This window comes from Podarcis muralis, chromosome 1 (genome assembly GCF_964188315.1).
Source record: "Podarcis muralis chromosome 1, rPodMur119.hap1.1, whole genome shotgun sequence".
In the NCBI taxonomy this organism is placed as follows: Eukaryota; Metazoa; Chordata; class Lepidosauria; order Squamata; family Lacertidae; genus Podarcis; species Podarcis muralis.
The window spans coordinates 28,901,420-28,924,135 of record NC_135655.1 but is presented as its reverse complement, the minus strand read 5'-3'; the positions used below and the strand labels follow the sequence as shown (position 1 = coordinate 28,924,135).

Genomic DNA, 22,716 nt, shown 5'->3' with positions numbered 1-22,716 from the left:
TTCCAACTCTACAGTTCTGTGATTCTATGATCCTGTCGCTGTTGGAGGCAGTGTACTTCTAAATAAATACGAGTTGCTGGGGATTATAGATGGGTAGAGTGCTGAGAACTCAGGTTCTTCCTAGGAAAATAAGTTTGTCTGTGATGGAGAAATGTGGAAGGAGAGATAGTTGGGTGGTTAGTTTCAGATGTTGGTGTTGTACTGGACATCCAGTCCCATAGATTTTTGGATGGCTTTTTCTGAAGCCACTGTAACCAGGTTCCTACCTAACAGTAAGGAACGCTGATTCTGGAAAACAGAGCAGCTACCAGTTTCAGGAAATGCAGAATATGTCTATCTCTTTCTCCGAAGATTTAATTGTCAATATCAGAAGCATATTTATAGCCGAGAGAGATAATAAGGAAGGAGCAATAATTAAAGGGCAATTCCTCCCTTTGAAGTTGTTTTTGGGTGATTTGAAACTGCTTATATATAGTGTACGTGTTGTGGGAGGGGGAGGGAATAGCTGTTTTTTTGCTGGCCCTCATTTCCTATTCCCCCTCCATCCATGCTTGTGTTTCATTGTAAACACATCAATATGGAGCAGTCAGCAAACAAACACTCCTTTATCAGAGATATGTGTGGATCGCAGTGGATGCTAAACAGCCTGGGAAAGCAGAACTGACAGCAAAGAAAATAACTGCTAAAACCCACACGTTTAGTTTGAGGATTAATTTTGTAGCGACAGTAACTCACCGTTACAAAAGATGCAGCACAGGGAATGGAAGGGAACTGTGGCTACTGATATCTGAAGAGCAAAAAGGGTACAGGAAATAATAAACAAGGTGCTAGCTTATAGGGAAGAGTGTATGGCTTCAGTTCTTGTGGGAACTTGAAGGTTTGCAAGACCCCGGCTAAAGGAGAAAAAAATGTGTGTGACGGGGTTGGGGTTGGGGGAGAGGACAAAACAAAAGAGGAAATTATAGAGTCACTGTGGGGGGAGTTTTGTCTTGCATATCTGAATCTTCCCAAAGAGAAACAAGTCTATATTTCTCATTCGGATTTGTTTTAAAATTCAGACTTGGTAGGCAGATGGATGGACTTTAGAATGGGTATTTGCCTCCAGCTGTGCTGGCCATGGTTGTGGGACTAACCTGAAATATGAACCGGAGTGTGTAGTGAGGAAGTTGGTTTTTTATAACGCATGCACAGGGCTTTTGTTGTGCTTCCCAGGCGTTTTACTCCAGACTCTGTTCACATGCAAGCGACTCTGCAAGCGACATGCAAGCGACAAAATTAGCGACTCTGTTCAGGTGTAATGAAGGGGAACATGAGTAGAAAAGATCTGCAGGGCTGCTGTGGGCTTTAGCCCTGCTCCGTTGCCTTACATTTCATCCTGGCTTCCCTATCTTCTAGTGTGTCTTCTGCAGCAGGGAACCTTTTCTGCTCAAGAACTCAGATCCTTCCGGGGATCTTCAAAATCTGGGTTTTATGAATTGACTGGATTTCAACCAGTGCTTCAACAAAATATCCAGGAGGAAAAGGCTATGGGCTTTATCATTTATAAATACTTTAATGTGTTCTGTAGGAAAATGTCATTTAACTGGACATCTCTGGGGCACATTTGTTGTTTGGGATAAATGTTGTGCAGATGTTGGAGAATGCTGTTATGATATGTGTACACTGTGCAAGCAAATCTTTGAGGAATTTAAATGTTCCCAGAACAGCGATTGGCCTTTATGAAATAAAGATAAGGGAAATTATATTGGTAGTTTAATGGAATGCAAACTTTTAAAAATAGAATGCCCCTTTTGGTTCTCTCTCTCTCTCTCTCTCTCTCTCTCTCTCTCTCTCTCTCTCTCTTTCATTTTCACACGGTCGGTATGGGTGGCGTTCTCAGTTTCCATTATAACCATGAGGTCTAGAAACTTCTTTTTAAAGCTGTAATACTCAGAATCCCAATAAATGCCCAAACGTATAGCCCAGAAGTGGAGTTGTGGTGTACTATGTGTACTTTTAGAGGGACCATATTCTGCCTTCACTCTGGTAAATTATTTTAACATACATGGAATAGTTCCTAAATTGTGCCCTGAGATCAGAATAATCTCTGCCAGTCCAAAGAAAGCTGGTGACTCTATTTGTTTTTCCTCTTTGACATCTAGCCGTATCAACTGGGCAGAGTTTTAATAATGTTCTCTCCATCCTGCGAAGTGTCTATTGAATCAATAGAGATAGTAGGCTTATAGTGATAAATCATATCAAGATATGAAAATAATTTTATTCGTGTTATGGATTGCCTCACTTTGGTTGAGCCAGCAGGATTCCTATGATCTATCACCTCAAATCATCCGTGGCATATTATGGCTGTGACAAAGGAGACAAGCTCAGGAATATCCCTTTCGCAAAGCCTGCGGGATAAAATAAATAATGTCATTATGCTATATATGCAAACAGAATATTCGGACTTCATAGCCACAAATAAGAATGTAGTCATTTTGTCATTTTTCCGTGTTGACAGATGGGTAAAATGACAATGCAAGTGTGATAAAATCGCTCACATGAATTGGGCTGTTGAGAATATAAGAGCATAGATCAACTACACCAATCATATTATTATAGATTCAGGCCTTGATCCAGTGAGGGATTTGGTTCCACAATGATAGAAAGGCAGGATATGTGAGAAAGATAAATTAATGAATGAATGAATGGTTTGCATATGGAAACACATAAAGAAATATGTGGGGAGCACTGCAGCACATTGCAAGGTAAGAGACTCTTGCGAGGATGAAAACCAAGCAAAGTACACATATTTCTGGCACATATATTTCTGGCTTGTAAATAATAATGGTCTCCCTATTGTGTGACCAGGCAGAGACCCCCCCACCCCCAAGAGCCAACCGGAAGAAATGAATGAGTCATGACAATGTGTTATGGGATTAAATTGGCCACTACTTTATTTAAGCTTTCAGATGTAAAGAAGAGCTTGGCTTAGGCATTGGGTGTGTATCTCTCCCAGTCCCCCTCTGACACAGCCCTTTAATGGGGAACCCTGGGATTGCCGCCGTGGGGTGTGTGTGCCCATCACCGCTTCATTCCCCCCCCCCCCATTTAGGCAAAGATAGGCTAAAGGATTCCACACAAGGCATAAAACTGCCAAATTTGTGACATCTGCTACGGGGAAGGTGAAACCTGACAATGCAGGGAAATTCCTTCCCGGTCCTTTAACAGCAACCATCGTAAGACCGTAGCAGCACCCGCATACCTGTAGAAGAAGTTAATCTGTAATAAAAGAGCATTAAACAAAGGGAGGGTGAAGCTCTGGAGCCGACTGTGCACTCTCAGGTAGGCTCCGCCCCTTTTACTATGCAAAGAGTGGACCGGAGTGAAGACTGCTCACTCACGGTCCGTTCTGCTGGCTCCGCCTCCGCCCGCCACGGATTGGTCCATTTGAACTGAGGTTTGGCAGGAACCACAAAGGGCTGTGATGTGGGGAGGAGGACCAGGAACTTCTGCCGGTGTCTCAGGGATCGGGGGGGTGGGGTGCTGCATGCGGCCACGGAAAGGGCGCCCTCCGGTTGATGGGAGAGTGGTCATTACTATGTCTGGTCTTTTGTGCCATTTTAAAATAAAGTCTTTAGTGGCATGGATCTTAGATGTCTTTCAGATATATTTGCCACACTAAGAACAAGGCTGTGACTCTAGGGACGTGGTAAAAGATTCCTGCATTGCAGGGGGTGGGACAAAATGACCCTTGTGGCCCTCTCCAGTGCTACAACTCTATGATTCTAAATGTAATGAATAAATAGTAAACAAACGTGGAATGCGGATCAAACCTTTAAAAGCCAATAGTAAAACCAATTGAATAATATAACTGCTAGCATGTTCAGCGTAAACACTCAATGCCCTTGGGCTATTTCTGAGGCTGTAGAGCCCAATGTGGATACTGTGCTCCCCATGCCAGGCTGCCAGGGCTGCCAGCTACCCGCCATTTTAATTACCCACAATGTCTTTGATGTAGTAGTGTTCCAGGGCATTGTGGGAAATTTAAATGGCCGACAACCTGTCACAGTGCTGCTGTTACCTATGGCTACTTGCTTGAGGTGGTGGTGTACCAGTGTAGACGGGAAGTCACTAGAGGACAGTTTTCAGAAGGCTTACTCTAACGTATGGCTAGCTCTATTAAAAAGGAAATGCTGTGCCTGGGTAAACTTGCCCCGTAGAAGCTTAACTTAACCTTCAGTAACCAATGCAAACCAGTAGATGTTTTACAATATTTGTGGGAATGCTTATTGTTTTAGCTGGCTCCATTGGGAAAGATTTCCACAGCTAGAGGCCAGCTACAGTCTATATTGCCACTAGTTGATGAGCACATGCAAGGCTTAACAACTGCTGTTAACAGTTGTTAACAGCATACAATTTTTCGAAAGCTGTTAAAACACACACACACACACACACACACACACACACACACACACACACAGAGGAATTGCCCCTTCCCTACTGGAATATCTTAATCCTGCATAGAGACTGCAGTCGGTACCACCCAATACTCCTGAGATCATTCACTCTTCTCTTCCTGGCTGCTGAAATCCATGATGCCCCAGAGGAAGTGGGAAACTATCTATGATCTCAGGGGTGGGGGTAGGCAATTCATTTCTTACTCCGCTGGCCACTTCTTCCTGCCACATAAATTAATTTCCTCTCTCTCACACACACAAATAGCTTTGCTGTGGTTTGGGATTTCTTTTCCATTCCCTCCACCCCTTTCAAGGGGTCATTTGATTTGACCCTATTACGCTGAAGGCATCTGATCAAGAGGAACAGTCTAGGCAGTGCCGCAGGAAGCTGATTTCACAGCAGCGGTGAAGACGTTGGAAATTGGATCTGATGATATCTCGGGCTGCCTCCACAGTGCTCTTTCCCCTGTCTTTGAACTGAAAGCTTGCTTGTGCTACAGAGAACAACCTCCAAGGAGGGAATACAGGAGTTCTTGTGTATATTTGGGACTGTGCATGGAATGAATGCCATTTTCAGGCATTACAAGGCTTCTTTATGTCTCTGGGCTCATCCATGCTGTGAGATTTCTTCCGTTTGGGGTGTGACTTCTTGGCATGGGTCCGAGAGGTTAATCTTTTGTCCCACAACTTTCCCCAGGAAAATCTGCAGAAAACCTGATTGAAGCTGGTTCCCATTCAGTGGTAAACAGTGAATTTTCCTGGGGAAAGTGGCAGTACAAAAGATAAACCTCTTGGACCCATGCCACAGTGCAAACAAGAAATATCGGACCAAACAGAAGTGTGAATGAGCTCTTAAATCTCTGTCTCCTTTAACCTGCTCCTGTCTTAGCCCAAATGTCACTTTAGCTGAAATCCAGAGCTATTGATTCAATTAGAGTATTGCCCTTAACTTCAACGAGATGTGGATTGTAGCCACATATGCATCTTCCTTCCGTATTGTGGTCTGGCAGAGGATGGAGGTGAAATGAATGCCAGCTGGCTGTCCCATAGATCTGTATATTAGATCTCTTTTCTTGATCCTATCCTCTATTTGATAGCAGTCTCTAGACAGACTTAAAGTCCTCCTTTCTTGCCTTGGCTTTATTTTGTCAAACACTGTGTTAATTGTTTTTGTTGTCTGAGTCGTTTCCTCCCTCCCCCCCCTCTGCCCAACGCCATGCAGTGGTAAAGGTCAGCTTTCAGAAACAGGCCTGTCCATGGCTGATAAGGTGTTCGGGAGATTGGATTTGAGTCATTAAGCTCTCTCTCCCTGTAGACATGGATTCTGCTCCGTTGCAGAGGAAAGACACAGACAAGCAGAAGAAGCGATGGCTTATCATATGAAGAGAGGGCATGCAAGAACGTACAGGCAGGCTTCATGCACCATGTGCTGTGCACACAGCCCCATACATGCTTCTGTATTTGAGCATAGCAGGGAAACCTGTATACTGCCATATGAGAAAAGGAAGACCCTCCACCAACTCATAGAATTATCGTGAGTTAAGCTGCAACCCTCCCCTGCAAATGTCAGAGAAATTCGTTGCCATCACCATAAAGCAGCAGAAAATCCACTCCCAATATTGCAGGGGGTGGGGGTGGATCTTTGGAAGGGTGTGGGTTTCAGCACAGGCTTAATAAATACATACACTAATTCAGGAAGCAAAGCCTAAGCACTTCGGGCAGGGAAGGCCCTCCTGTACAAAAAGCTGAAAGCCCACAATCAGCACATTTCCCTATGGGTTTCAGAGGGAAGGGTATGGCCACAACTGTATGGAACATCCTGCCCCATGCTGTTGTAGAACAAACCTACGCCACTTTCAGAACACTGAATAAGATCTCTCCTTCAGATCAAAGCAAACCTGCTGTGAAGGCGTTCCTTCTGATTCACTGGACTATTGAGACTTTGAAGAGGGAGAGGGTACACAGCATTGTGCTGTCCTATGGACTCCCAGGCACCATCATCCCTGACTGTTGGCTAAGCTAGCTGGAGCTGATGGGAGCTGGAGTCAAGCAACATTTGGAGGCGCCATGCTGGCTACCTCTGCTTTAAAGGCAAGTACCAGCACTTGGAAACGTAAAAGCAGCTGGTGCAGCTAATATTCAACATTACCTATCAAAATTGGACAAGCAGGTACATTGGCACCTCTGCTAATTGATTTGCCAAAAAAGCCGAACCCAATTCATCCTGAATATGACCGATTTTACCTGGAAAATTATTCATATGGCCCCACAGTAGGCCTCTGGCAGTTTTTCACAGCTCAGCAGTGAAGTCTGCAATAATTTCTTTGCCACTCACAAAAGCTCTGTTGCATGAATATTTGGTAGACATGATGGAGGCAGAGAAGAAAGACCTCTCTGCTGACCTCACTGTCATATCAAGGGCTCTATAATGGCTCTAAGCTATGTTCAGGCAGTTTCAAAGTGCATTATCTTTCTTGTATTCTAATCTGTTTCCCAGGAACTTCATTGCCCTTGACTCATTGTTCTACCAAGGTGCACTGCAGCTCTGCCATCTGTAGAGAGGACACCTAGGACCAATTGTGTCAAGGACTGATATGATTGTTACAATAATAAACTAAGCTAATGATAGAAACGCATGAACAGACTTACTGGCTTCCCAAGAGCACTTGGAAAAACAAACAGCAGTAGGATCTATCCCTGTCTGGTGTGGAGTGTTTTAATCAGTCCACTATTCTTGCAGAGGCCATTGGCCCTATGACCTGTGCTGTTTTGGGTAACAATCTGAGCATGACAAAATAATCATCAAGGCGACCTACTTGCCAGCCCACTAAATAAATATATACCTGTGTGCCTTACTCATATACCCATTCTGTATATAGAAGCTCTCCTTGGCCTACACACTGAAGCTGTAGCACAACTTAAGCAAAGATGCCCTATATACCCAGAAGCACCTGCTCCCTATACAAGCGGAGACATATGACTCATTAAGACATAGGCGATTAGGCACATGAAGCCCGGAGATGCAACATACACCATGCAAAAACAGTGTCTGCACCATGTAATAATGAGCACTTATAAGGAGACTAGCATATTTTATGCCCATATCAGCAAATGCGTATACACAAGCGCACATTATGTGGCCACTTGCTTATTTATAGTACAGACACTCAAGTGGCCCTTTAAAAAAATACTGGAGTGTATAATGCCCCCATTCAAGCCCTTTTATTTTTAGTGAAACATTGTCATTCATGATAATAATAACAACAGCAACAGGACCAACAACAAGATGGGTGGGGTACAAATAATAAATTATCATCATCATCATCATCATCATCATCATCATCATCATCATCATCTATATTACAGTATGTTTCCTAAGTAATCCGGTTAGAATCCAGATATAGATGTGCCATAGCTAGCCATTTAAAAATAATGTTTTACATTTATAAAAACCAAAAGATGATTTATGATCTACGATGTTTGTTTTGCCATTATTCTTTCCTCTTCCCCTTTTGGGATACTGTCATAGAAGTAAAAGGTTTGGAGGGGAATGTGTTTTTTAAAGACCACTAGTCACAGAAGAATACAGGGAATCGTTGCCTCATAGCTACATTTCCTTGCAGAAGAGGATTGCATCAGCTTGTGCTAAGTCTCAAGATGCTCTCAGATGCTCTTTATCCAACACCAGTGAAAGTAATCAGCTGTATAACCTGCTTAGCACTCAAGAGTCATGAGAACCATGACCACTCCTCCCTTCTCAACTCTTCTGCCCTAGCCATATGTTATCTGCGCATTCACCCAAAGCAGCCTGCTGACAGAGAACAACATCAGGGAAGCAGGATCTGAATGTCTAGAAAGGCTGTGAAGCTGTAATATTGTGCAGGTGATTTTAACTCCTCTTGTAAAAGGGATGGCTCAAAAGCGCTTTATGCTATGTACTTGCTGCTTCCCCAAGTCTGCTGTCTTGAGCAAGGACAGACAGAGGGTTCTTGCCACAACCAGTTTTCTTTATAAGATGACTCACAACAATCTTTTACTAACCAGTCCTCCCCCATTATAGTCATATGACCTGGGTAAGAAGTTGGACAGAAGAAGAAAAAAAACACACAAGCTACTTATATCATCATGGACTAGCATCATCTACACAGAGTGTTGACCTCATAAATGCTATGGAGGCTTTAGTTTATAAATTGTGCCTTTCTTATAACTAATTACAGACATTGTTCACCACTTGAACTCCCCCCCCCCCCCGCCCCATATTTGTTTCCCCACTGGCTGCTTAAATGTGGGCACATTTCACGTCACAAAGCTGTAAACAAAAGGTTTCCAAAATCCTTACAACTGGCTTAGTTTCGATGAGGGAATTTATTATTCCAAAAAAAGGGCTGTATTTAGAAATAAGAGCACTGACTTCATTGTAAAGCTCACAAAGCAGTGTTTAATTTTAATCACACAGTTAGTTGTGTTCATTTAAAATGGATTACTCATATGTTTCTAATTAGGCAAGCATTAAGTCCTTTGTTGTGCTGGGTCAGCATCTTGTAGGATTTTTTTCAGGTCATTGCCTCCTGTCAAAACACTGATTTTGTCATATAGTACACACACACAAAGAGAGAGCTTGAGCTTCCTACAAACAGGGTGTGTGTGTGTGTGTGTGTGTGTGTGTACTTGTATGCATACACACTCATACGAACACACATGCCTGTCTACTTATTTTATAAGAGTGTATATAATCATTTTATTTCAATCATCAAGTATTAGTAAATACTCCTTAAGGGTACATAGTTAGCATACTGTGCCACTTTTAATTATTATTATTTTATTTGCTACAAAAAAGTACAAATATAACAGAAAGAAAGAAAGAAAGAAAGAAAGAAAGAAAGAAGAAAGAAAGAAAGAAAGAAAGAAAGAAAGAAAGAAAGAAAGAAAGATCTAAACTGTAAAACCTCAAAGTCTAGAAGGACAAAAGTACAAAGATACAGTGCAGCTTCAAAGGGAAAATAAAATATTAACTCATACAAAGGTTTGCTTTACAAATAATAAAGATACATAAAAATAAAAGAATTCTCCACCTGTTAGTTTGATCATTATTGAGACTAAAGGTTCTATGTAGTCTTAAATGAGTCAGGCATTAGCATATGCTGGTGGCACAAATCAAATCACATGTAGGATATTTATAAACTCTCCCTTCACTTAAAGGTTGGTTCTAAGTGTGTAACCTTGTATATTACTGGTACTTGTAAGACTTTTTTTCTGAGTAAACATGCCCATGGTTACAATGTTAATCTGCAGTTTACAAATGCTTTAAGGCTTTGGTTATTGGACTACTAAAGTGTGGTCCAATAGGCCTTGATTTTTGATGAGTTATTATTAATGGATTGTTGTTGAATGGATGTAATCTGTTGAGACAGATTACAACAAAATGATACAATGCTGGAGTTAAAATAGCACAAAAGTAACAGCAGTGGATGATAATTGGGAAATGAATCGCATTCATTAACACCCTCCTGATCTCTGGCCACTGTGCCATCTGCACAAAGTTTTGTCTGTTATAGAAGTATACATATATGCCACTCTTCAATAGAAATGGATATTCTTAGGGTGATTATCAGCAACTCAGGCACCAAATGGTGTGATCTAAATGTGTAAACAGCCTTTCCCCTCCCCTATTATACATGATCAGCCATACATTTGTCAGGTTAGTAAGATAATATCTTCAGAAAAATAAGGCGAACAAATATTCCCTGTGCAGTATGTGATGATCAGAGGTACACATTTTCCTTTGCCACATTTGTGTGACATAGATCTAATGATGTCATTCTTTGGTACCTGTGATGTCACAATAGACTCAGTGCACATAGGTTGCATTGGTTCACTAACACAAGGAGGAGGAAAAGACCAAAGGGACAGATCCTGTTTGTACTGTTGGAGAAGAAAGAGGAAGATCAAAGCAAATAAAGTCAGACAGTATGTTCAGGAGAATTCAGTCTAGCTGTGGTGGTATTTACCACCTGCTCTTAAAGGTAAGGGTATAATCCTGCTTTCCTCAACCTTGTGCTCTCCAGATGTTTTGGACTACAACTTCCATCATCCCAACTACTAGTCATGATTGGGGCTCATGGGAATTGGAGTCTGGCAGCATTACCAAAGCTGTTTAGTACTATGCCACAACACTCTTTTTTTTTGAGAGAGAGAGAGAGAGAGAGAAAAAAAAAATAGAATGAAAAATACTAACAGAAGGGGGATAAAAAGTGGGGCACCTTTTTGGCATCCATCTGTCTTGGGAATCAGTGGAAGAGTGTGCCTTTGGGGACTGAAGTCAAACCATTTGAGAGTTACAGTGACTAATATGGGAGAGACATGTTTTGGGGCAGATGAGGGCATCTAGTTGTGCTGCTATAGGTGGCACCATGACATTTATTCTCTCTCTGCTCCTCTCAGCTGTCATTCATCCTCTGGTCACTGCTGTGGATACACAGCCTGTCTCTAGGTACTGTGGTCATCTACAAGGGATTCCTACACAGTGGGGTTAATGTTGTCAGCCTTCACTTCCCATTTGCAGACACAATGGCCTTGTGCCTGAAGCCAGCTCCCTGAAGAGCAGGTCCTTGAGGATCCTGCCATCTTTCATTCTGTGGACATGTCCAATCCAGCATAGACGTCGATGAGACAGTAGTGTGAGCCTGCTGGGAATGTGGGCTTGGGAAAGCATGTGATCTTTGTTTGAGACTCTGTCCTGCCATGTGATGCCCAAAATCTTTGTGATGCAGTGCATGTGGAAAGTGATGAGACTTCATTCCTGGCAAGTGTAAGTCTCCCATGTTTCTCTGTCATAAAGCAGCATGATGAACATGAAAGCCTAGTAGACCTTCATCTTGGTCATTCTCCCATACCCTTTCGGAGAGGCATTGTCATAGCTGCCTTGCCAATATGCTTGTCCAGCTCAGTGCCAATGGAGAGGTTGTTGGTTATGGTAGAGCTCAGGTAGAAAAAAATTGTCCACCACCTCAAGCATGTGGTCACCAATGTTGATGTGTGGACTGCTATGGGAGGAGGTAAAATAATTTATAAAGTATGAAATTAAAGGAGGGTTTCCTGTTGCAGTTTGGGAGTTGAAGGTGAGTCTGGAAAGACTGAAGGCACAACTCTAGCCAAGGCAGAAGATGAAAGTAACACTCTTCAGGCTTTACCCTGGTACAAATAATAAAGCCTGAACTATACGTCACCAAAGATGCTCAAGCGTTGTATTTGATGCATCAGCTGAAAAGTTTCCCATGGCTGTGTAACAGTTTTGTGGTCTGGATCTGACGCACAGGCAGGGTTGGAATAGATCCCTAAGTCTTATTCAAGATCAATGCAATGGAAGAGTTTAGACAGGTACAATTTGCTGTTGTCACAGTGGGAGACCAGCTGAATCCCTCAGTCTGCCAAGCAACTTTTTCATGGACAGGATCCTCCTTCTAGGGCAGGGATTTGTGCAAAGTGAAACACAGCCAATTCCTCTTTAGAAAAGCTTGCCTTGCGCTAAGCCTATTGCAGCATTAGTTCAGTTGGTTCAGATCTGCTCTGTGAATCTAAAAAACATAAATTCAATCTCTTTGTTCTTCCAGTATTAATGTATTTATGTAAACACATGTTTCTTCCAGGGAGCCATGCGATTACAGGTCTTTTCTCTCTCCTGGTTAAGGATTTGGATTTAAATTACTGTAATATTAACAAATATGGTGAAATATTTAAATGTTTCTCATGTGCTAAACAGCCTGCTTTCAGAGCTATGTTTATGCACATCTGCCTGGTGTCAACTCAGTAATAAATTACCACTTGCAAATTATGTGCAAATCACCAGTTTGTGTACACACCACATTCGAAGTAAGTTCGGTAAACTTCATTTCACCTTCAACGGCAACAATTTTTATACTCCTATGGCTACAGGCAATCGTATCAGCTTAGGTTACATTAAAATGAATGGGAGTTTCATAGTTCTTGATGGATTGTGACAATTGTCTAGATCAAATTTCAGCATGAAGTGATGACATCACATAATACTGATCTTGAAGAATCCACACTGCTGGCCTATATGCTTCTGAACCCAATTCAAGGTGTTAACACTGACATATAAAGCCCTAAAAAACATGTTCTCCAGCTACCAACCTGTTCATGCATTAAGGTAAACTGGGAACCCCCTTCTTGTGGTCCCACCACCAGGAAAAATGCATGGTTTGGTATGAGAAGTGGTCTTCATTGGTGGCACTCCATCTCTGGAATGCCTTCCCATTCACCAATCATCTGGCACCAATTGAGTTTTGGTGCTGCTTAAAGACACATCTTTTTTTCCCTATTCAGGCTTTTGGAAGAAGGCAATATATGGCTAGTAGCTGTTTGTGAGTTTCCCTGCTATATTGTTATAGATTATGCTATGAATTGTTTTTAAATTGTTGTTTTGTGTTTAGAACTGTAATCAGTATGATGAAGGGCAGGTTCATAAGTTGAATATTCCCTTTTGTCTTTATGATGCGGAAGAATCGGTCCTCTGTGTCTGTGTTGCCAAGTGGCAGTCAGATCTCTTGCTAGATCATCGGACACCCGCTTTATTAAACTGAAAACAAGGATTGTGATAAAAGTCATGCTGTGTGATTTATTATTATTACTTCTAATTCATCACACTCATGCGTAAATGAACGTGCAGGCTATTTCCAAGCAATGCTTTCTTGTGAAGTTGGATTAAAATAAAGGGGTGTGTTCGTGTGGCACCACCACTTTTAGAATTCCTAAACCTCATGGTATGCATTATATCATACATTCATTTGAAATCATTCTGCCTTCCCTTCTGATATAGTAAATGATGCATAGCTCATTAGTTAATTGTGCTTGCATTCAGCAAGCATTGAGGAGATTTTTGGCTGCTACTTGAAACTCCTGCAATTCTGATTCAGATGTGTGGAGAGTGGAACTTTCACATCCCAACATCCCATCCCATACACGAGTGACTTGTCATGTTCTGTTCTGGAGTGCAAACTTTGTTCCAAGACAGTTACCTGCATCTTGCCCCTTGAGCTCAAAGGTGCTTCTACAAAAATTAAAGTTGCAGGGATCTTTGAAGAAAGCTTTTAAACCAAGATCAGAAGTGGGATGAGGGCCTTTAAAAAAGTATGGAGGTGATGTGTTCTTGGGGTGTGTGTGTCTCACAGTTATCTCTTCGCTCCTGCTTTATTTGGGGGCACACTGTAGTTTGTGTTTTACTGATTCACCTGTTGGGTGTGGGGTACTGTGTAGAGTATCCTGTCTTTGATTAAATGGCCTATTCCATTCCAGTCCTGTGAACATATAAAGAAGGTGTGTGCTTTGTAGGATAAGTACCTAACATGTAGAAATCGAAAATACAATTTCTGCATTGGTCTCTTGGTGCCTTTTTATTTCTGATCTTGTCTGGAAGATCTATGGATTGTGTCTTCCTTTATGTTGGGCGATAAAGAGAACAGTGCTTACAAATAAATCACTGGTGATTCAGAGCTCTTTCTCCTGTGATGCGTACTTTATACCTTGTTAGATTTGAAATTAGCTAGCTATTACTGCTCAGGTACAAGATTCCTAAGTCATTGTTGATAGGTCTCTGAAATAATCAACTCTGTGTTTCCAAAGGCAGGACTGAGCGTTAAAAGACAGAATGAAGTGGAAAATGTCAATCCTCGTCAACGATGTCAGAATGCCTTTATAAAAACCAGTTGTTTTATCATATCTCAAAGCATCTTTAATTAAATTTTAAAATTGGACTCAAGAGTCCCTGATCCCCCGTAGGTTCGTGCATGACTTTAAACAGTCATGGCTTCCGTCAAAGTATCCTGGGAGCTGTAGTTCGTTAAGGGTGCAGAGGGTTGTTAGGAGACCCCGTTCCCCCTCAAACAGCTACAATTTTCAGAGTGGTTAAACAGACATTCCTTCTTTCCAGGGAACTCTGGGAATTGTAGCTTTGTGAGTAGAATAGGGGCTTCCTAACAACTCTCAGAACAAACTTGGTTTAAATGAAATTATGTTTAGTTTCCAGTAAAATTTGGTTTCCATTAAAATTATTAGTAAAATTGTAGCTAACCTATTTCTTTTTCAACATGTAAATAAAACCAGCAGTTTTTAAATAATTTCATATTAAAAAATATATCACATTTACATCACTTGAGTAGGCTTGCTTAAACAAAAATGGGTTTTATCAGGCATCAAAAACACTACAGTAATCACACCTGCCTAATATCACTGGACAGTGAGTCCAAAATGTTGGTGCTGTTACCTGAAGGGCGGATTCCTTGCAGGTGTGGAATAAACATTATGTGGTGCTCATAGTTGTGTATATGTAATATCTTCTATATTTTATGTGTAATATTTCATAACTCTATGGTGAGATGGCTTCCCTGGGTTAATATTGGGATTCATGGCTTAGCTTTCATTTCGGCACTTACATTGAATAACTCACTTAAATTCCATATAAATGGTTGAAGCTGTGAGTCCTATTCATATAACGTACATTGAGCTCATATTCGCCTTGCCCTCATCACAGCCCTTTCAATGTATATTCAACGCTTCACAAATCTTTGGTTGTTGGGGAACGGCTTAGTCATAATGACTCTATTTGACACCTGACCTCAGACTTTAGCTATTTGATCAGAAGTACCTGCAGGTATATAGAGTGTGTGTCTGAGTTGATTGTAACACATTTCCTTCCTTTGGATCAGAAGTGACTAGGCCAGGAAATTGCTGTAGCAGAAAGGAGGCGAGGAGAATGCTGTTAAGCTCTTGACTCTGGCTGCCTCAGAAATGTAATTGTTGGTGGTGGTTCTTCTGGGCTAGATAGCTTCATGCTAATACAGGCCTCTGTTTGCCCCTTGTTGGATGTGCTGAATTGTACATGTATATGCATGTACAGAACACAAACCTTTCCAAGAAAAATCAGTATAGGTGAATTGGTCCTAAGAATGATTGCACCATTGCCATTCAGAGGACATTGCGTCCAGTCCCTTTATCGTGAATCACTGATTCATGAGAATGATGTGAACCATGTTCAATAATTACCGTATTTTTCGCTCTATAAGATGCACCAGACCACAAGACGCACCTAGTTTTTGGAGGAGGAAAACAAGAAAAAAAATATTCTGAATCTCAGAAGGCAGAACAGCAAGAGGGATTGCAGAACAGCAAGAATCCCAGAAGCCAGAACAGCAAGAGGGATGCGCAGCGAAAGCAGCAATCCCTCTTGCTGTTCTGGCTTCTGGGATAGCTGTGCAGCCTGCATTCGCTCCATAAGACGCACACACATTTCCCCTTACTTTTTAGGAGGGAAAAAGTGAGTCTTATAGAGCAAAAAATACGGTAAATGAGAGAAAAAGAAACATAAATTGTTATTAGTCATTCAGTAAATTTCATGTGCCCTAGTTTGGCTGCTGCTCACCATCAGCTAATTGCTATGCAGATGTATGTATGGTGAGATGAGCAAGGATTTATGAGGTTAGATCCAGACTAAGTTCTTTGCACTCAGCTCCTGTAGTGACAGAGTTTTTAATGTAGAGATTAGTATTAAGAAGTTGGTAATTTAGGGGCTCGTGCTAAGGTAACATGACCCAGGCAGTTCCAAAGGCCTAAAAGTTGCTGCATAACTTTGTATTAGAGACTCTGAAAAATGTGGTTGTTTCAAGCCATTCCATATTCCTCTCGTTTATTTGTGAATCCAGAATACAGTTACCATTGAAACCAATGGGACAAATATGACTCCTAGATTTCAGTGTGACCTAAGGGAAACTAATTTAGTTCAGGTCCAACCTACAGTGTTGATAGCATTGCTTAGTAGAGTGGACAGCATGCTGGGGCTGCTCTGCTCTCCTGACTTCCATTGAGAGGGAAGGGGTGTGGTGCTAGAAAGGTCAGTGTGGTACAGATGTGAAGCAAATCTGATGCTACTGCTGGCATGTTTGCACTCCCCAGACCTCACTGCCACACCTCCCCCCCCCCCCCCCGTCCCAGTATGCTGCAGTGACTCAGCCAAACAAAGGTCAGGTGAGTGGCACAGCCCCAACACACCATCCACTGGTGCCCCTTAGTCATCTTTGCTGGTGTTCTTCTACTGCTTCCAGAAAGTCCTTTCTCTGCCCCATTTCGCATATCTTGAATTGCCCCTCCATGCTTTCAGTCCTATTCGATAACGTAGCTGTGGCTTCTTTCCTTTATGCTGCTTTACTAATGAATGAAAACCAGAGAGAAATCCGACAAGATAATTGATTTTTAGTTATTAGTCAATTTAGGGGAAAAACCCTAGTGGCTAAAGAGCAATTTTATCAAAAGCAGTTAATTAGTTTCTGCTAGACGATTCCATAGACAATGCCGACTTCACAATAAAACTAACCTCTGATAAATCTTCCTCGTTTTCACACTTCGTTAAATGGTTAAGAGAAGAACTGGTGGTTTTGAAAGAGATGGAATTAGAAGGTTCTGCACAGGAAAATTGCTAAGACACAGCCTAGTTCCATAGGTTGACTTCTTGAGATCTGGCTTCATTGAATATGAATTCTGAGAGCTTTGATTGAGTAGGTTCCGGTGGCCATTCCTCACTTTCCCAATTATTCGCTTGTATGTATTTATTGATTCCCTGAAATATATAGCAAACATTATAAAAAGGATTGTGCAGAGTACATAATAACAATTGTGATTAGTATCTGGGTGGGGCAATCTACATGTTCGATTGTGTAACTGGAAAAGTAGAAATCACAAACTGCAATGGATGAAAAAGCGGCCACACTTGTTGCTCTAGAGCAGTCATTCTCAACCTTGGGTTCCCAAATGTTCTTGAACTACAGCACCCATCACCCCTGACCATTGGCTATGCTGGTTAGGAATGATGGAAATAGTCCAACAACATCTAGGGACACAAGGCTGAAAGACTGATCTAGAGGCATGACTCTCACTTTGAGTGCAAAGGCCCTTGATTCCATCCCCAGGCAAAGCCTTGTCTGAAGGAAAGATAGGTTCTATATTTTCAGAAAGGCTGTGCCAGTGGTAGAGCATAGTATATTCATACAAATGGTTCAGTCAGTGGTTTCTATAGATAGGGCTGGACCCTTCTCTTCTGCAAGCCCAGAAACTCATCTCCAGTTAGTGTAGAGCATTTTCCCCAACCTGATGCATTTCAGGAGTTTTGGACCATGACTCCTATAATCCATGATCTTTGGGACTGATGAGAGTTCAAGGCCAGTTTTAACTGTCAGTTGTTTCACTTGGAATAAGGCAACTTCCTATGTACCAGAGGCAACCAGTTCAGGTATCCCTTTTTACGTGCAGAGCTAGGCAGGGAGCAAACCTGCTACAATGGGACAAGAGCAATGCCACAATAATTCTGAAAAGCTTTATTATCACATGAAACAAGACTGACCAAATGCCTGCATCTTTTTTTCCCCACTTCTGCAGCAAGGGACGAGAATGTAGCCACCTTCCGTGGTTCCGAATACCTTTGCTATGACCTCTCTCAGAACCCCATTCAGAGCAGCAGCGATGAGATCACACTCTCCTTCAAGACGTGGCAGCGCAATGGGCTTATCCTACACACGGGCAAGTCGGCCGATTACGTCAACTTGGCTCTGAAAGACGGCGCGGTCTCATTGATCATTAACCTGGGGTCCGGAGCCTTTGAGGCCATTGTGGAGCCAGTCAGTGGCAAATTTAATGACAACCATTGGCACGACGTTAAAGTGACGCGCAACCTGCGGCAGGTAATGGGGAAGGAGAGAGAATGGTGGGGAGGCTCCTCTCTACTGAATCAAAGGTTGGGGTAGATCAGTGGTTACAGGGCAACTGTTAGATAAACGGGGGCTCAGGGTGGGAACAGCCGAGCATTTGCATCCTAGCCTTTCACAGTAACTGGAAGGAAAACAAGTGTTCATTAATTTACTGTAACTTAGCCTCATTGCAATATCTTCATTTCCACTTAATAATTTTCTGTCTTTCCCCCCTCCCTTGATTTGATTTAACAATACGATTTTGTGACTTAACTTTACTTTCATCTCCCTTTTCCTTTGCTCTTTCCCCCTCCTTTTCTTTCTTTTTTATTATTTCCTTAATTACATTTCAATCTTATCAGTAATATTCTTGTTGCATTTAATTACAGTAGGAATGGAGACTGTTTTCTGCAGCTGCTTTATCCGCTCCCCTTTTTCTTCTTTTATGTCCTGTTAATTGATTTAACCATTTCCATAATGCCATTACTCAAATGCTGTAAGGACTCAGTCAACTTGGACTCTCTCTTGTGCAAAACCTGGTGCAACCAATGCAAGGATATTTCAAGAGGGCTTGTGCAGGAGAACCTCCCAGTGACATGGGTCCATAAAAGCCTTTGTTTCTGCCTCTCCACCCTCTTTTTTTTTTTTAGTTTATTTTTGTGTGTGCTAGTTACTTATTTTAACCTTACGCTCCTGACACTTAACAGGCCGTACTTCTTCCAGATCTCCCTATTTTCTTTGTTTTGGTTTTCATTATGAATCTACACTGTTGCTTCTTTTCTCTCTGTCCACTTTTCCCCGCGAGGACTTCAAAAGACCTACTAATCAAAGCTACCATGGAAGAGGCTCTACAATGGTTGATGTTGCCCTTTTGCAACTTCACCTGTTGCTCTTCTAAGCAGACAGATCAGGTGATGTGCTCACTTAGACAGCTCTTTAATATCACAACTTCCTCATAAAATATAAATAAGAACTTTTAATAGGTAGGATTCATTTAAATAACCTTGCTTCTGAAAGCTGGTGAAATATATCAGGTCACGGGGTCATCTACATCATGACAAATGGAACTTTATGTTGCATATGTAAATCATCTTGATTAGGTAAATGCTGTGTAAAATAGCTTGTAAGCTATTATTTCTTTCAAATTAATTCTTTAAAGTGCTGGGTGGTTGTTGTTTTTAATGCAAACATTTAGACCGACACTTGTTGATGCAAGCAAAACATAACCTATTTATTTTGCTTGCTCATATGAATGTTAACACCAATCATTTTATGCAACTTTATGGGCTGAAAAATCTGCCTTCAGGGAACATTTATACTAATAGAAAGTAATAATCCTCATGCCTAAGGACATTAACTAATCACAGTCAGGGGCCAGGAAAATCTTTTTTCCCCTTGGGCATTGCCTTGCATAATTAGCTTCAATTTCCAGAGCCTTCCAGTATCAGGGTTCCTTAAGCACAATCAGCCACTGCGTTCTCATTTCTTTTTCAGAAACGTTAGATCTGTAGGTCCTAGGATGCCTTTTCCCCCGTGCATTGCAATATTCTTTATGCCACTTGAGATATACTTGAATGATTCAGTGCTCCAAATGTAATAAATATAATTATCTTACCTGCAGAAACATTTAATGTGGAATATACTTACAGAAGAACAATCTGTAAAGCTGATTCACTTTTCATATTGCAATTCAAAATGTGCAGCAGCCCTGTTTTTAAAGAGAAAAAAAAATGAATAAGAGGATTTGTAATTGCCAATGAAAGCCTTTTCCTTTTTATGCTGTCCTCCTTGAATATAAGTAATTGAAAGCCATACCAGATGCAAGGAGTGGTTCAGCATCTATCAGTTAGCTCAGATCCACTACGAAATTTCAGTTACAGAACAAGAACAAGAACAGATTCTGCATAGGGAACAAAATGCCTAGTCCCTCTCATCCACTCCCTTTTTACCAGTGATTTGAGATATGCTAAGATTTAGAAGAAAAGCACAGAGTATGCCTGCTAGCAGTTTAAGTATCCCTAGCTTCTGTAAAGATTTTACTCTCATTGTTCACTGCCAAGTGTTACACTTACTGGCAGGGAGTTCTACAAACAATATATGTGTGTGTGTGTGTGTGTGTGTGTGTGTGTGTGATGTTGCTCTTTATTTACAGAAGAGCTGCAAATTAATTTTACTTCTCACCTTGCAGCATAATATAAAAGGATAAGCATTTTCCCCAGGCCACCCAAGATCTTATATAGTTCAGCCATATCTTCCCACCTCTCTCTCTTTTTCTCCCCTAAGTGTAGCAGCAAGTCGGGCAGTGTTGCTCACCTGGCTGCTCAATACCGAGTGTCGCTGCCAGTTACCTAGCGGGAGAGGGGGAGTGGCAGTGAGGCGCTTGGCACAGGTATTCTTGGGAAACCAAGCTGACTGCTATGGATCCCAAATGCACGCTAGCAAAATGCCCATTTTCTGGATGGACAAGGGAAGGTATGTGCAACTGGGAAGTGTCCCTTCCCTCTTCATTCTAGGGAGAGCCCTTCCACCCATTGTCAAGGATAAAGACATGCTTCAGGGCTCCCATGTTTCCCCTGTTCCTGCCAGGGCCTCCCAGCTGGGTTTGGGAAGCTGTGCACCATTTAAAATGTCTGGGGCAGTTGAGCCAAGACGGGCACCAGGACCAGCGAGCCCTGGCAGCGGCCCAAGGTTGTGGAATAGTGATGCCAGCCTTGGATCAAAGACAGATTTTGTCCCCCTTGCAACTGTCATTCCCTGGTGCAGCACTTTTGTTACTTCCATATATGTTGATAGCTGACATTAGTTCCTATGGAGGAAACTCAGGAGATGTATTAAGGGACACTATCTGGATGACAACTAGCCCAGCACTTTGTTGCCGGTGACCCAACTTCAGTCTAACTCCAGTCACTGAGAACCAAGGCCACGTATTTCTATCTGCATAGTTGCCTCCTGAGTTCTATTTCTTGGTTTTCACTTGAGTGTCGAAAACCAGCTAATACATCAAGATAATGGTACTTTTCAAAAGCATACCAGTGCAAGCAGATAAATAGGTACCACTGCGACAGGAAGGTAAACAGCATTTCAGTGTGCTCTGGCTTCCGTCACGGTCTTCTGTGCGCCAGTAGCAGTTTAGTCATGCTGGTCACATGACCCAGAAAGCTGTCTGTCGACAAATGCCAGCTCCCTCGACCTGAAAAGTGAGATGAGTGCCACACCCCATAGTCACCTTTGACTGGACTAAACTGTTCAGGGGTCCTTTACATTTTTACCTTTCACACTAGTGTATGGGGGTTTGGTGGTGATCAAAATGCCCTTAGGATGATTCACAAGTGTGTCATCTCCACCCCCAGCTTTGACCCTATCCAGTCCAGTTCTATGTCATCAAGTAGCAATGAGCAACTGTACCTCATCTCTTATTGTCTCTGGTATAGCAGTGCATACCTATTCTGCTGCACCAGTGTGGCAATTCACATTCACAACACTAGCAGAATGTCACTATATACTTTTAATCTCTTATTGACCATCAAAATGTTAGATTTGAGGCATGGCTTCCCTTTGCGACATTCATGTTTGCTTCCTCCTTAATAGGTAGTGTTTGCCTGCACATTTAGTCTCTCTCTCTCTCTCTTTAATGTATCCTCTGCCAATTTCCTCTGTACCAAAATTAGACACATTGGTGTGTAGATTCCTGATTACCTTTGCAACCTTTTAATTAGATTTGCTTATATTAGCTTCCTTCCAGTCCTCTGATATAAAGAATGATAGGAGAGATAAGGTACATACCAGAGCAAGTGATTCAGTCATTTCATGTTTGAGCTGTAAAAAATGCTGCTGCTCTAGTGACCAATTACTTTTTACTGTGGACATTTGTCCTCAAACTACTTCCATGCAGTTTTCAGGGTGTAATGATTCCATACACACACACACACACACACACACACACACACACACACACACACTTGGAAGGCAGATACGGAGAGCTCTCTTGGACCTTTTTCAATCTCCGGAGAGACTGCAAAAGAGAGTCTGGGGGACAAATGAGTGTGCTGCTCCTCTGTAGCCTGCTGCTAATCCATTATGTTTAGATAAACCCTTCTTGGTTTTGCTTAGCACAGGCTTACATTTAACTTCCTACAATGTAGTTATTCTCTGGTTTTCCAAATCTGGATCACATTTCCACTTTTTCAAGAATGCCACACTTGAAAGGATACATTTTCTACTCTAGCACTGCAAATCTTTTACTTCCACAGATCTGATGTATGTATGTGTAAGCAGAAATATAGCATGGTGTCAGGCTAAATTCTACTCAAAGTGACACCGGGCTGCTGGGTTGCAAATGAAAGCAATGTTTTGTTTGTTTCCACTGGATCACATGCATATGTAAATTTCATTCCTCATGCAGTGGATGGGCCTAATGATCCCATTTCATTCAGACATTCTCATCAGTCCAGTAAAGGACTGTCACCTCAAAATACAATTTTAAAATGTAACTTTATTTATCAATTTTTATCCATGTTGTTTGTTATTATTAT

At 41.8% G+C, this 22,716-nt stretch overlaps 1 protein-coding gene across 19 annotated transcripts in view; it reads left to right on the top strand.

Annotated features, from left to right (window-relative positions):
• Positions 1-22,716, top strand: part of NRXN3 (neurexin 3) — a 1,192,693-nt gene that overhangs the window by 319,155 nt on the left and 850,822 nt on the right. For all 19 annotated transcript variants that reach the window (XM_077925136.1, XM_077925127.1, XM_077925120.1 and 16 more), the window contains one exon: positions 17,877-18,178. In XM_077925136.1, coding sequence (XP_077781262.1) covers positions 17,877-18,178 — 302 coding nt within the window. The remainder of the gene's footprint in view (positions 1-17,876; positions 18,179-22,716) is intronic.